Consider the following 15186-nt stretch of genomic DNA (forward strand, 5'->3'; position numbering starts at 1 on the left):
TAGTGTTCAGTTGTGTGTCTAATTTTTAGTTGCTGGTAGATTCAGTGAAATGCCAGTAACTAGGTACATGCTGAAAAGTTATCATCCCCTACAGTTAGATTCTTCAAACCGCTAGAAAAGAGGAAGAAAGACGACAGTTTATCTTACTAGCCATCTGCTATGCCATCGTAAACTCCAATGCGGTACTCTGAAGGAGTAAAATTATTCTGTTAAATTTCCTGTAGAAAGATAATCATTATTGGAAAGCAATGCATGACTTATGACATGTCTCAATTCATCTGTCCTGGGAGCTATCCATTGTACGTACACATCTGCTTCTGTACACCCACACAGGATGGGAAGATATTCTTCCACAGGAAGGTCTTCCGTTCCCTCAGTATGCAGGTGGTATGTATTGGCAAATCACATATTGTGGCTATGGTAGCCAAGTTCCCAGAGTAATGCACACACAGTGAAGCAATTCACTCAACTTCAGCTGTTCGAATGAGAATACAAGATGGGTGACTAGGAATATAATCACATGGGCCTATCTTTCAGTGTTCCTTCTGTGATACCTGTTTTAATCACTTACACTTGCTACTGGTTCATTTGAAATATAGACCATTAAAGGGTTAAAAATGGTATGTTAGTGAGATCAGTCACACTGAAGACACTTGGTACTCAAAATATTTAAAAAGAAAATGCAGACCATTTAAGAGGGCATCATACTTTTTTTAATTCCAGAGCGCTAGACAATGTCTTGCCTTTGAATTACAGATGTTCTTCAGTGTTCTCCATTCTTCATCCTTTTTTTGTTGTCATGTTCATTGAATGTCTTTCTGTAATCACCTGGATCATTTTAAAACTGCTTAATGAAATTTCTTTGCTGGTCATGGAAGATGGGTGATAAAGCTGTAGTGTTGAAACTATCCTGATTAGAGCAGGCATCCTGTTCTGAATTAGCAGTTTCTATTTTCATTTTATGTCTGACTTTCTCAGCTGTGTCTTTTAACATTTCAGCAATTCCGGTTCATTCAGAGGATTTATTTCATTCTTTCCAGCAGCAGATCCTGTGTTTATCTTTTCTCACCTCAGTAAGAGCCCTTTCCCCTTCACCATATCAGTCCTCCAGCATTACTGTACACATCATGTAAAAGAACAAAAATGAGTCATTATACTAATGACCATTAGTCTTAACAGTTGTCAGTGAACAGATGCCTGCAGTGCCTGTCACGTGAGCTTTTAATTGCTGTTTGTTTTACCGCTAAAGCGTAGTTATCTAAGTAGCGGCTTAGTAAGTGTACATGTGAAGTACTGTCAGTTAATGCTAGTAGATGAGATGTGACCATGAAGGGGACAATCTTCAGATTAATGGTAGGTCCTCTTTCATATTTGGTCTTTTCTGATTTGGAGACTTTTCTTTTTGGGGGGGTGCTTTTGCTTCTTTTGTTACATTATTTGCTTTTTGTTCCCTTTTTGACCTTTTTCTAGTCAGCCTTTGCTTTGTTAATGCTGGACAATGTCTGGCTCAATATAACACACAGTTAAAACCTTGCCCTGCTTGAGATGCTTTCACTGGCAAAGACAAAGGCAAAGTACACTTGGAGAACAACCACCCCTCCTGCCCCTCAAAAAATTAAGAGGAAATGAGAAAGTGGATGGATCAAAGATATCAAGACTGGCATGACTGGACTGAGGGAATAGTTAAGTTGGGATTTAAATGAGGCTAAATTAAATATGTAACAGTGTGGATGCATGCTTGGAGAAGTGAGTTGCAGCGTTTGAACAGCAGGCCTAGGTCAGGGAAAGCATTTCAGCAGCAGCAGATCAGGTCAGAATGAGCAAGATACTGGAAGTCAGTGGCAATAATAATGTAAAGTGGTAGATGACAACAACAGAGATGCTAATAAGACAAAGATAATTTCTTTGGGGAAAATTTCTTACTAGGAAGCAGCATGCTTTACCTGGTGGTTGGTGTATCAGTATTCCTGACATCAGTAACGCACAAAAAGCTTAAAAGCTCTAGAGTATTTGCAAAAATGCATTTGAGACTTAGAGACTGCATGCTGTGAACAGTTTCTTTTGGGAATTTTTCTTTAAAATCATACTGAAACAGGTGTGCACACGTGGAGGGAGCTTGGCTGAAAAGCATTCACCTCATGTGCCTTATTAATAGCCTTAAACCAACATTCCTACAGCAGAGCCGTGACCATTTAACTGCTTCCTTATTGTGAAAATGTGCCTGACCGAGTCAATGTGCTAGGCTGCTCAGCCCATAAACCCTGCAAAGGGACTTATTGCAATGGAGAAAGAAGAGTAGACGAAGAACTGGGTTAATATCACTAAAATTATCAGAAGTGGTGGAAAACTAGCAGTGGAAAAATCACGTTTTCCTCACCATGTGTTAGACACATTCATGTGCTGAGCTGTTGTAAATCATAAGTTAGCCTGAGAGTGAACATCTGGCTGTGGCATTCTCTACAGTCTAATTTCTTTCAGGTGAGAAAGAATTCATCAGCTAGAGGTAACTGAGAGGAGAACCATTCTGATTATTTACACTCTTATTCAGGGTGGTCTGTCTTCGTAACTAGAATTTTGGGACACCCCTCTGCCCCAGCCCCTCTTTGAAGACATGTTGACAAGATGGTAGCAGGCACCCTCAGTGCTCTGCTGAAAAAGGTGCATGAAGAACAGCGTTAGCCCAAGCTCTCCAATTCCATGGGACAGCAGTACCAGGAGTATATTTAAGTATTTTGGTCATTCGTGCGTGCTGTTAGGCCACCACACACCACTTTTCCTATCTTGCTTGAGGAAAAGGGAGAAAATTATTTCTGATGATAAAGGACAGTGTAATACAGCACAGAAAAACCCTACAAGCCCATCCAAAGGCCTACATCAGAAGCTAGGCAAATTCAGAACAAAAATATACAAAATTTTAGCAATGAAGGTAATTAAATGTGGAAATAATGTATATATTAGGTATATTCCCTTTTCCTTGATACACTCTAAACTGACTGAATCTTTTAGAAAATGTTTCCTATTTTAAAAAGAAATGATGAACTTGCTGCAGAAATTTCCTCACCCAGTTCTGTGGCCAGTGTCGTGCAGGTCATATTAGTGCCTTTGGAACGTACAAGAGAAGTTCTGGCGCCACTGAGGTCAGTTCTCCATTTACTTGAGGAATTTTGCTCTGTTAATCTGTACATGCACAAGACTTTACACAGCCTTATCTATGTGTATTTATTCTTTGTGGAAGTCACTGAAGTAGGTCAGCAAACACTGCTGATCAATAAAGATTGTTCTTGCGTCTTGTGTTATTTTAGTTTTAGTTATTTTAGTATAGCTGAGTGACCTTTGTGTGTGTGACATAAGTGTATTCTTTTTTAGAGGGGTATTTATGTATCCTACAGTAAATTGATTTGACTCATCTCTGAAGAGGAATCTTGCCACCTCATTCTTCATATTTCTGAATTATACCTGTTTATATGGTATTTACAGGACTCTTTGAGGGTCTCATAAATTGAGAAGTTTTTTGATGGTAGATGTTGATTGTCAGAAACTTTCTGTCTTCCTAATCTGTTGAAGTTGCTTAGTTGCATGCTTTTTTGGTTCTCCTACTTGAATTTTGGGCTGTTTGATCTTTGAAATAGTTGCACCAAAGATGTATTTTCTTATTGAGAACTTATTCCAGTTCTTGGTGGCTGAGAGTTTGCCTGTTCCCAGGTCTATTTCTGTTATGAGAGTTTGTAGTCATTTACAGTAGCAGAGCAATTCCATACATTTCATCTACCTGTTCAGTTCATGATAAACACTGTGCTGTTGCTGATGACAACATTGCATAAACAGTATGCAATGAAGAAAAATTACTAGCGATAGGGCAGGCTTTTTTGGGGCTGCATACTTGCCAATTTTCCCCTGCCACCTGAATCAGCAGCAGATGTACTGAGATTGATGGCAAGGAGAAAACTCCCTATCACTAGCAATGAAAGGCATGGCAATGCCCTGCAATATATGATAAAGAGTCACTGTTCAGCCTTCCCCATGGTACAAAAGCCTCTGTTTATCATTGCACTTGTGAACATCTTTAATGTCAAGATCTTCAGTATTTAGCTCTGAAGTATATAGTGGTTTAGGATTCTTTCCCCCCCCTAAGTGCTGTGGTTTTAATACCATTCCATTGCCCCACACATTTCCCTTCTTTGTGTTTTCATTATACAACAGGAATTCTCTTAAAAATCTGGATCTGCCACTAGTTCTAGCAGGTGTTTGGCTTCTGAGTGCCAGAGTTTTTTTTCCCTTATGCAGCTTATGGATGAGAATTTCACTGCCCTTAGGCACAATTTCAACTGAAGTATATGAACAGCATGTTACTATGTCAGTTCAAATTATATCACTATTAAAGCAAAAACTCAAAAGGAAATTAAATACAAATAATCACACTAACATAACATAACATTAATAACATTAAGGTTATAATTTAAATTAAAAAGAATCAGGAAAATCTGAGTCAGGAGTCCCATGTCATTCTTAGCCAGACTCTCCTGAGAGCAGCCATTGTAAAATGAGGATAATGACAACTTTGAGTCATATGAGATCTCTTGATGAATAGTACTATAATACTATAATATATAAGAACTAAGTGTATTTTCTAACTCTGTATAATATCCTGTATAGGAACTAAGTATTTTGTAAAGTCTTGTATCCTACTTTCTCTCATCATTAACCTATTTATTTGATAGCGGCTAACAAATTTTTTTGCAGTACCCAACAATGTGCTATGTCCCGTTTTGCACACATATAAATAGGTGAATTGCTAGCCACCTGTATTGTCTTCCTTGGTGTGTTTAAACCCGCATGTAGAAAGGTTGGTCATATCTAGCTGAGGATATTGTTCCTTAAATCCTGAATCCTGCAGTCACATCAGTGTGGGCATGTCACTGTGGCCAAATGAAAAAAAAGGGGCATTTTGCAAGTGCTGTGCAGAATTGCTTACAAAATGGTGCCACGAAGTGCCACCTGCCCAAAATCCTTGCTTCATGTTAGCTTTTAGGAGGCTTCCCGTTCAGATGCAACTCTTGGTTGCCTGGCAGCATTCACACCTTTCTTGTACCCTTTCTTTAGCATTATTAGAGCAATTATCCAGTCTGGATACTGGGGAAGTGGATGAGAAGGAAGTAATTTATTAGAAAAGGGTGATGTTGCCCTTGCAAGCCTATTGGGTACTATTTATCTCACTAGTAAAGGATTAGGCACCTGCAGCCCATAGCCTGCGACAGCCTCTCATTCATCTCATGTGGCCTGCAATCATCAATATTTTTTGTGTTATTACTGAATGATCCTAAGGTCTATGTTAATGCATGGCCTGCCAAAGCTACTAAGGTGTCTTGCTTGCCCCTCCATGATAGAGGCTCCTACCGTTCAATGAAGGAATCACACTATATCCTTTCTCATTTCATTTTGTTCTTTCTTTTACTCCTTAAGCAATGTGAATCTTCCGTGCATGTGTTGATTTGTTGGGCTTTATAATTCCACTGCCTCTGACAGTGATCCTACATAGCCTTAAACTATGCTCCTTTCTTGTCTTTTGTAAATAAATCTGCTGTTCCTCAAAGGTTATGCTTCCAGTCTCCTCCAGTATGTTACTGGAGCTGCAATCACGTCCATAGATAAACAAGCAAGATTGTCTGTTTGTTTCCAGCAAATGAGTCCATTCAGTTGTTAGCAGCTTGTTAGTTTAGCAAAAAAATTCTTTCACCACATGGTGTTCGTGGTAAAGGACACTTTAACAAAACTTTAGGAAAATATTACAGATTGTCCTGGTTTCTTTGCTAAGGATGCTTACAGTACTTTTGTGGCATATATTTTCTGTGGAGATCATAAGGACCCTTAGAAACCTTCAATGAATAAGAGAGAGAGTTCCACGAGGACATGCTCCAATAATGCTGAAAGGACTTGATTTATGACAAGAATTTTACCAATTATTAGGTTACTAAATAAAGAATAAAAAGAGGGTTTTGTTTGGAATAGTGGAACATATGGTGAAAGAAGGGATAAAAAAAAATCTTTTTAAAAACTATGTCTGTCTTGCTCACAAGACTTTAAAAAGAGGTTTTAATGAAATAGTATTTTCTGTCTCATTTCCAGATTTTTTAACAAGACGTTCCTTCCCTTTCACTGTTTTAGGCACAGAGGGAGTGTTCATCAAGAGGATTTTAGTAAAACTTCGATCTTTAAAAAAAAAAAAAAAAGTGAAAACATCCCCCAACCACTCCCCATGCCCCCAAAGCACCAAGCCTCAGAGAACGCGCAGGTAGACTCTTCCTTCACCATTCAAAGCCATTGTTAGAATTTCATGTTATCGTAAGGCAGGGCTGTATTTAAGATAAATTGTTGAACAAGACCTTTATATAAACAAGTAAAGAAACAGAAGAATGTGCTGGAGCAGTCAAGCTGTGCATACAGGAGATATGAGTTCCGCTGCATACAGCAGGTACAGTCCCTCCTCGCCATACTGTCAGCTCCTCTCAGCCTTTCAACGCTGATGCCACTGGCATACTTAATGCAGCTTCTCAGCGCCTGTAAGGAGACACAAAGTAGACATCCCACTATGCTGGGAATATAAGCAGTATCACCACTGTGGCAGGAAAGCAGAAGACAGGGATTAAAATCACTGGGGTTTTTTTGTTATCTAGTTTCTTCTCTTCCTACTGGTAAATCCATATCTTTGCAAGCCTTTTTTCTTGTTCTTAATAATAGGCTTGTACACTTTGTATGTGAAACTCTACTCTCAGTGGTAATAGTAATACCCAGATTTTATAGTATATGTTTTATCCATATGCTGTAAAATTGCTTTTACGTTGGCTCTAAATATTGTTGTGCCCATTCCCCCAAGGCTAAACTAAAGACTTAGGGAAATAATTGGGCACTGCAGAAAGCAGAATCTGATCCACAGTCGCTAACTTTCTGATAATAATTGGAGATTAACTGCTCTAGGGTCATCTCGTCGGAGTGCTGTATTTTTCACCTTGGCTCTTATTTATGCAAAGCTAGAGAGCATTGAGTATCTAGTGTTATTCACAGTCGCAATAGTAAGTGTTATATTGTAAGGGATGTTGTCCTGCTGCAGATGTATTTGGGCCCTGGTTCTGTAAGGATGTTGGTGGGAACTTTGCCATTGGTATCACTGGGAGCAACTTCAGTCTGCTAGTGCAGCTCAATTAAAAGCAAGTATTAGGCACATCCTTTGGAAAGAAGGCAGAGTCTGCCTAACACAGAATTTAGAAGCAGCTTCATTGGAAGAAGGAAAACACCAGGGTTCATATTTCTTTTGGAAATATGAAACAGAGTTGACATTTAAGCTGGGTTTTGAAACTAAATGAGATTTTGGCTAAATACTACTGCAGCCTTTCAGTGAAAAGTTTAATCTTTTAGCCAGACCATAGCAAGAGAAAACGTAAGTAGTTGTTGATAAATATCCAAAAGCTTAATTGCTAGTATACATTTTAGAAGGTACAGAAAAAGATTTTCAAAATGTGTTAATCTCAGTCTGCAGCCCAAGCTATGCCAAAGAAAATGTATTTACATTTAATCAAGAAAAATTTTGGTAGGAATGTCCTTTTGAAAAGACTGAAAGATAGTATCTTAATTTAAAACCAAAATGATCCCCGTTATCCTTCTTGTGTTCAGTGTTGGCTTTAAGTTGTACAAACCTACAGCATGAAAAAAGGTTTAGACTGAACACTGTTGTTTTGACGACATGATCTTAAGCACATTCAAGTCAGTGGAATGACTCCTAGTGCTTGAATGGGCGTAGGATGGGCTCGGTTTGAGCAGCAGAGATGATGTAGGCAGTTGCTTTCTTGCAGTTGTGAATATGATTGTAGTTATAGCTTAAATTCAGTTTTCAATAGTAGACACTATTGAAGCAATAGCTGAACTTTCAGTTTCTAAGTTGCTTGCTGACAGCATTTTACTGTGTCATAAATAGGTGGCTTATGCAAAATACTTATGAATTATGTATTATTATGTATTATGAATTGTCTTTCGTTTATCTTTATATGTATCTTCAACTTACAGGCACATTTTGCCAAGCTTGTTTTATTTCTACGTGTTATAAACAGGTCTAGAATGAGAGATGAAAGGAAAAATCATTAGATTCGTGCTTAAATCAGGCAGGTCTGAAGTTTGCCTTTAGCTAATACAGAGCATGCACCACAGAAAAACAATCCTGGAATCACACACTTGAGTTCTGTCCCTGGAAGAACTTCTGGTTCGGTCTTTCAGGTTGTCTCACTGACTTCCCTGATGAAATCTGACAGTCATCTTCAGTGTTTCAGGGTTCTTTTATGAAGAAATGCTTGGCTTTCACCAGTTCAGCGGAGTCCTTTTTCTTTTTTTAGAAGAAATGATGTTTATAGTTTAATTCTGGTTTGAAATGCTGGCCGCTTAGTTTAATATTAATAATTAAATAATTGGCCCGGTCTCCAGAAATGCTGAGCTGCTGGCAGCTTCTGTGGAAACTCAGTTCACTTGCAGGGTCTTTAAATGTTTCAGAGCGTCTAGCATTAGGAAGTTATTTTTGTAAATCTTGGCCATGACAAAAGCTAATCTGAGTCTTACTAGATATTTTTTCATCAGGATTGCTTGCTCTGGAGATATCTGAAGTTCTGAACTGTTAATGTAACTTTGTTTATCTGCTAACACACTTCTTCATGTTGTGATGAAGCTGGAGCGCTATGCTCTATCTAACATTTTTGTACTGGACTCCTTGAAAATCCATTAAACTGAACTGCTACTTAGCTGGTATATTACTTCCCTCGGGCGTAAATCATACGTTACAGCAGCTTAGTAGACAGATATTTAACCTGAATTAAATCGGAAGGCACACATTTTGGTATATGATTGGACTTGCCATGCATATTAATCTGACAAACGTGTTTACATGTCATTAAGAATGCAGATAGTTTTTCTCACTTTATCTGCTTTTCCCATCTTTTTCCCTAAAACAGTGATTTTGGAAACTAACACTCTCGAGACCCTGCCCAATTTTCCCCTTCCAACAAGAATTAATAAAAGAGCCACAAAACCATGGGTAGCAAACTGCCTTCGCTGTGCTGGTCTTTTTTTATAGAATTTATTTTGGGCAGGATAGTGCAGTTGTGCATTACTATAAAGCTTTAGGTGACTGGACCTTTATCTTTTGTCTGTTCCTCTTTTTAAAAAGAAGCTATTGAGGCAGTTTCAGGAAGAGTGTGGTATTTTGTCATCTTTGGCATTTAAAATAGATAATTTTGAAGTTTTCATCTTCATTACACAAAGCAGATTGTTCTCATTATGCTCCCAATTTTAGCAAGCACGCAGGCTTAGTTAGGAAATGACTGATTTAAGTCTAGGTAATGCTGATTTGCATTAAGAAGTGTACGTAAGAGCATAGTTCTTATTTTTCTCTTAATGTGGTTCTTGGTGCCAAGAAACTCTAAAATTAAAAATTCCTCTGTACCTGAAAGATTAGTGTTTTATTTCTAGTTATGTTCAAGTCATTTCTTTGAGACATTCCATCTCTGTTTTCTCATCTTCTTGACCTTCACAACTCAGACTTAGCAGAAAGCTCACTTTCTAGCGGTTTATATATAAATTCATATATAAAAATATATAAATTCATAAATAAAAACAACTTTCAGCTGTTTATATATACATATGAAACAATTACTTTCCAGTCTCCTGGGGGCTATGATTAAATAGAATAGTGGCAAGTTATTATGAGGTTTGGTTGAACTTTGTCATAGCCTTTGTATCAAATGAACTTTGTCATAGCCTTTGTATCAAATGATCCCCGAGAATTGTAGACTAAACTACATTTTTTAATTTATCTGAAATTACAATAACAGTTTAAATCCTTGGATGAAATTGTTAATCTGTACCTTGGAAGGCATGACCAATGATTAATATTTGTAATTTTTAGTCATAAGGAAACTCTACATTTCAGCGATTGCTCTGATTTGATAGTTACAAGTGAGTTGGATGGCAATAGTGAATATGAATCCTGGGTATCAAGGAAAACAAGAGCAGTTAAAGTAGTTTGCGTTGTGTAGTGGTTTCAGAGTGTGCTAGCAGGATTCCTTTTGGGTCAAACTGAACCAGAAGATGTGCCGCAGCAGCACACCTACTGTGCTTCAGTCACTAAGAGATACTCAGTCCATAGGATTGACTAGAGCTAGTTTAAAATAAGCCCTTCTCCTTCAGATATGCTTTCTGTGGGCATTCGGTCCTGCACACCATTTTTATCTGCCGATTCAGTCCTACTCGGTCATGCTACTTGGTAATGTCAGCATTGGCTGGGAAGCACTTAGTAATCATCTCTCAGTAATAAAATAAAATATAAAATCCTCAAATCCAGCAACTTCAACTCGGGCAGATGCTTCTAGTCAGAGTAGTATACAGAGCAATGAAATCGGGCAGCAGTAAAAATGACAACATGCAACTCTCAGTGGAGGGAGATCCAAAAACCAGAGGCTTGGATATAAGCTATTCATTTTGTCTTCTGCAATTGAAAGTGGAAGAGTAATTTAGTCTTTAAGCACTCAGGTGGGGAGTGATGAGTGAGGAAGCAATCACAACCTGAGATCAAAGCTGTGCTCAGAGCATAAGCCTTTGAATAAGAATGGTGCCATTTTACACTTTCCAGAACCCACATATGTTATCTGCTTATCAGGATACTTCTCCTTGATCACATCGGTAGAATGATGTAGCAAAGACCTTATTTTTTTTGTTTCTGACTGATAAGTTACATGTTCTGATTAACCGATACCTAGAAAGATTTTCAAACACCAATGTTTCCAACTTTCAGATTTTCTTCTTTGTCAGTACAGTACTACACACTTCCTTGCTACCGGATATAATGATTTCAATGAATTTTATGCAGTGAATGTTATTAGATCTGGTTTGACTACATTAGCACCTTCTACTGTCTTCATATGCTTAAGTAGCTCATAGAAGCTGGTTTAAAATGCCTATTCTAAATCTTAAGTGTACTTGTAATTTGACACCTTTAACTTAAAGCTATTAATGTTAAACTGGCCGTTAAACAGACTTAAAACACTAGCATGAAATGTAGTTGTTTTCTGAAACTTGCACTTGCAGTCTTTAGTTTAAAACATGAATTTGTATCGGTTTAGCTAAGTCATTCAGAGATGATCCCAAATATACTATAAACCCACAGACTGTTGAAATTTGAATTATGTTTAAGCAAAAGTGCCCATAGAAATATAAAAGCCTCACAAGGAATATTGGTAGATTCCTCAGTGGGGAATAAAGTGGACTAAGTGGAAACAGTAGGTTTTGTGTTCAGTACAACGTATGAATGAAAGTGCATTGGACACATGCAGCTTATTTGAATTACCTGTATCCAGAGAGGAAAAATGTTTTTCTGCTACTTTGATGAGTTGATACAAAAAAGTTCTTTGAGCATTTGAAGCTTTGATTTTTTTTTTTTTTTTTTTAAATGGACTTCTTGATTTGGGTTGTTTATCAGCTGTAATTACTTGGCTTCAACATCAGTTTGCCGTGACAACTCGTAGTGTGATCTTACTAGATTTTTATTTTTAATTGAATGTTTTGCTGCCTTCTTCCTTACTTTAGTTATATTAGGTAGGTAGCAGTACCTATTGCTGTAGTTAGCAGATCAGTTTCCATTGTAACCTCCTGTGTAACCTTATAAAACATTCATCTTTTACATTGAAGTTTTCCATGCTTGGAAGACAGATTTTGCTTGCCTTAATCTAGCAAGCATTCTTCTGCTTCTCCAGTGGCTAGCTGCTCATTAGCTTTTAATACGAAAATTGAACGTGTGTGAGAGAAGCCCTTAGTTTTTCATGTCATATTTATTAACTTGTTATTTCAGCTTCAGATGTTGGCATCTTTTATATTCAAAGCATAATACTGACGCATGTCCGAAGACTTTCTATTTTAAATGTTTAGCTTACAAATATGAGAAACACAAACAAGTTAATAGCTACATATTCTGCCGTCGAATTTGTTTATGGGAAATTAGGCAACTGTATGATATATACATTTATCTAAGACGTGTGTTGGGGTAAATTAAGCAGCTCTTTCAAAAACATTGTTATAAATCGCTAGCACTTAACACTATTCTTTTCCAAAGTATTTTACAAATATAAACTAAACTTTACAATACACCATTAATATAGGTCAGTTGGTGTTGTAATTGTGTTTTACACCTGGGGAAACTGAGGTAGAAGCATTAAGTACTTTAACCCAGGCCGCTCGAGATTTAGAATGCATATCTCTCATCCATTAGCCCTGTGCTGAAATCATAGGATTACATCATTGCCATATTCCCTCACATAGGATCTATCGATAGCCCATTGAAACCAGTGGGGAAAAATGCCAGATTATGTCAGCCAGTTTCATGTCTGGGTTATACTTGGCATGTCAAGGTTTGCATCGGCTGCAGCCAGCTCAGATTCAGCATGAAGCATAACTGTGGACCTCTCTTGGTTGCTTTATGGGGAAACTATTGTTATCAAATGTAGATTTATTCTCCATATTTTATGATTTAATTCTGCATAAATAAAGTCAGTTGGCTGAAGTGTACAAGTGAGACCACTGCTATAACAGGCTTTATAGAAATGTCAGGATAACATGATGTGAACATGAATTACTCTTATGCAGGCCTGAAGAAAAAATCCTCTTTAAAATCTTGTTCAGTCTTGCATGCTAAAATATGACCTTTTACCCTAGTCTAGACATGTCCTTTGCAAGCTATTTCTAGTTTATATGAAGATTGCTTGATTTGAAACAAATATGTTAATCTAATGCTGTCACAAATGATGGGGTTTACAGCCTGAGAAGCTGACAGCTTCTTCTTTGCAGAACAGAGTAAGCAAAAGCAACGTAAGCTTCTCCAGACCCATACTGCGAATGACATGTCATCTGCCTTTTGTGAGATAAGTTGTGAGCTTCAGAAAGTGAACTTACTGCAAGAGAGAAACTGCAGAAGGTCTTGCCTTCCTTTCCCACCACAAACTGGTTAAATTATGTGGATTACTTTTGAAATCTCTAGTTACCTGGCACTGAGATTACACACCTATATTTGGTACAGTTCTAGCCAACAGTCTGGAAACTGGTCGATGGCAACTGCTAGCTTTCATGTAAAATTACTATGTATATGTCAAAATACAGCAAACAGTTTAATTAAACCCCATTTATTAAGTGGACTCATTGGGAAATGTCCAGCAGTAACTTGTACATTTCAGGCCTTGTTTTCTTCCCTGAAAGGTTTCAACCTTTTGGAAGGTAATTTTCATCTCCTTGCCCTTTCCACTCTCCCCCTACCACAGCTGGACTCAATATTCTGCATTCAAAAGATGATTGCTTATTTTCTCCAGTATGCAAACCAATTAGCTTCTCAGGGTAGAGTTACAATGTAGTAGGAATAAGGACATAAGAGTCTGTGCAGTACATTTGCTACGTATCTGGCATGCTTTAGACCTACAGTGCAATGACAGGGTGTTCAACCAGCATGTGTTCAATGTGTCTAGCACATTTCAGGTGCGTCATGATTACTGAACACACATAGATCAGTTAAACAAAAGCCATTTGTCTAATAAGGGCCCAGGTGTCAGACAGCCCAGGTGGAGGTACTGACTCCGATTCTGACAGAGTTAGTTCCTCTGTAGCTCCAAATGGGCTCTTCTTCCTCTCCCAGTCTGTTCTCAAATGCTCTTCACCGATTGTGAATAGCGTACAGAACTAATATGGACCGCTGCCTGGCGTTCACTCCAGTCATTCCCCGTTCCCTTCCGATTTCTTCTTCGCAGTAATATCTTCCTGCAGGATAGGAAAGTAATTCACTGTGTCACGGTTTCATAGGTTACTCTGCTTTGAGGAGGCTGGACTAGATGAGCTTTCAAGGTGTCTTCCAAGCCGAGTTATTCTATGATTCTATGTCTTTATATCTTCCTGTTAGAATAGATATACTATATTTAACTGGAAGCCTGTTATCTGCAGCAGCCAGTAACTATCTAATGAAGCATATAAGGAAAAAGAAAGTGTAGCTTAATGTTGCTTTTCCACTGTGGTTTTCACAGTGTCTTTCAGCAGTGATGGCTGATAAGCCGGAGATAGTATATTTTTGTTTAATAGATGATTCTGCTATTGAGGCATCTTGTTTGGTTTTGGACCCCTGCAAGCATCTGGCATATCCTGGTCACAGACCTCTGTAGCAAAGTATCCACCCAGAAATACTGTGCCTGAAAAAGAATCACTTGTTTTTTTCCAGAAGTTTGTGTCTGGTCTTTGTAATTTATATGCACAGAGTTTTTTAAAATTTTGACTTGTGTTTGTAGTAGCTGTAACGTGACCTTTCTGAATCTCTTACAGACAAGAGCAGAGCAATCCCAAGGTGCATACTTCTTGCCCGAGTTTGCACTTTCTCCACAGGGGAGTTTTCTTGAGGATACCACGGGGGAACAGTTCCTCACTTACCGTTATGATGACCAGGTCGGTATGCCATATGTGAAAATGATAGAGATTGTCACATTCATGTAACTCTGAGATATAGATTACTGTGAAACAAATTAAGATACAAAGTGTGTGTTATCTTTTGAAGACACATCAAATTTATAGCAAATTGAATGATAACACACTATACAAAATGAAAATTAAGGCACTTAATTGTAGAAATAATAGATCAAAACCACTTATGGAAAACATTAATAGGATGTAGTAGAGATTAAAGCAACAATGTTTTAGTGATGTGTTAATAGATGTTTATAGTTAGTTCTGTGAAATGTGTAGAATTAGAGGTGGTTGTCCTTTCTGTGAATTGTTTGACCTATTCTAAATTGTTTTATTTCATGGATAAATCAGTATAAGGTAGATCTTGCATTTCCCAGCTTGTGAAAAGTCAGCACATTTTATTAGTTCATGAAGTTTTCAGAAGGGAAGGTTGAATCAATTACAAAGAAACAAATGCGAAGTGTAATAATGGATGAAGCAGAGTGTTTAGAAAGCAACAAATTACGTATTTTAAAGTTAAAGATCTTTAATGCTTTATCCAGACCCATAGAAACATTATGTTAAACATGGAATATAGATATAAATGTAAAGAAAGCAACATGAAAGAAATGCTGTTAATCTTGGCAAAAGATCTAAAGTAAACCTAGGAAATGTGTGGCATGCTGTGGA

At 37.7% G+C, this 15186-nt stretch overlaps 1 protein-coding gene across 4 annotated transcripts in view; it reads left to right on the plus strand.

Moving 5' to 3' along the window:
* Positions 1 to 15186, plus strand: part of ADAMTSL3 (ADAMTS like 3) — a 189513-nt gene that overhangs the window by 17165 nt on the left and 157162 nt on the right. For all 4 annotated transcript variants that reach the window (XM_076347884.1, XM_076347885.1, XM_076347886.1 and 1 more), the window contains exon 3: positions 14380 to 14499. In XM_076347884.1, coding sequence (XP_076203999.1) covers positions 14380 to 14499 — 120 coding nt within the window. The remainder of the gene's footprint in view (positions 1 to 14379; positions 14500 to 15186) is intronic.

The sequence above is a fragment of the Aptenodytes patagonicus genome, chromosome 10 (assembly GCF_965638725.1).
Source record: "Aptenodytes patagonicus chromosome 10, bAptPat1.pri.cur, whole genome shotgun sequence".
Lineage (NCBI taxonomy): Eukaryota > Metazoa > Chordata > Aves > Sphenisciformes > Spheniscidae > Aptenodytes > Aptenodytes patagonicus.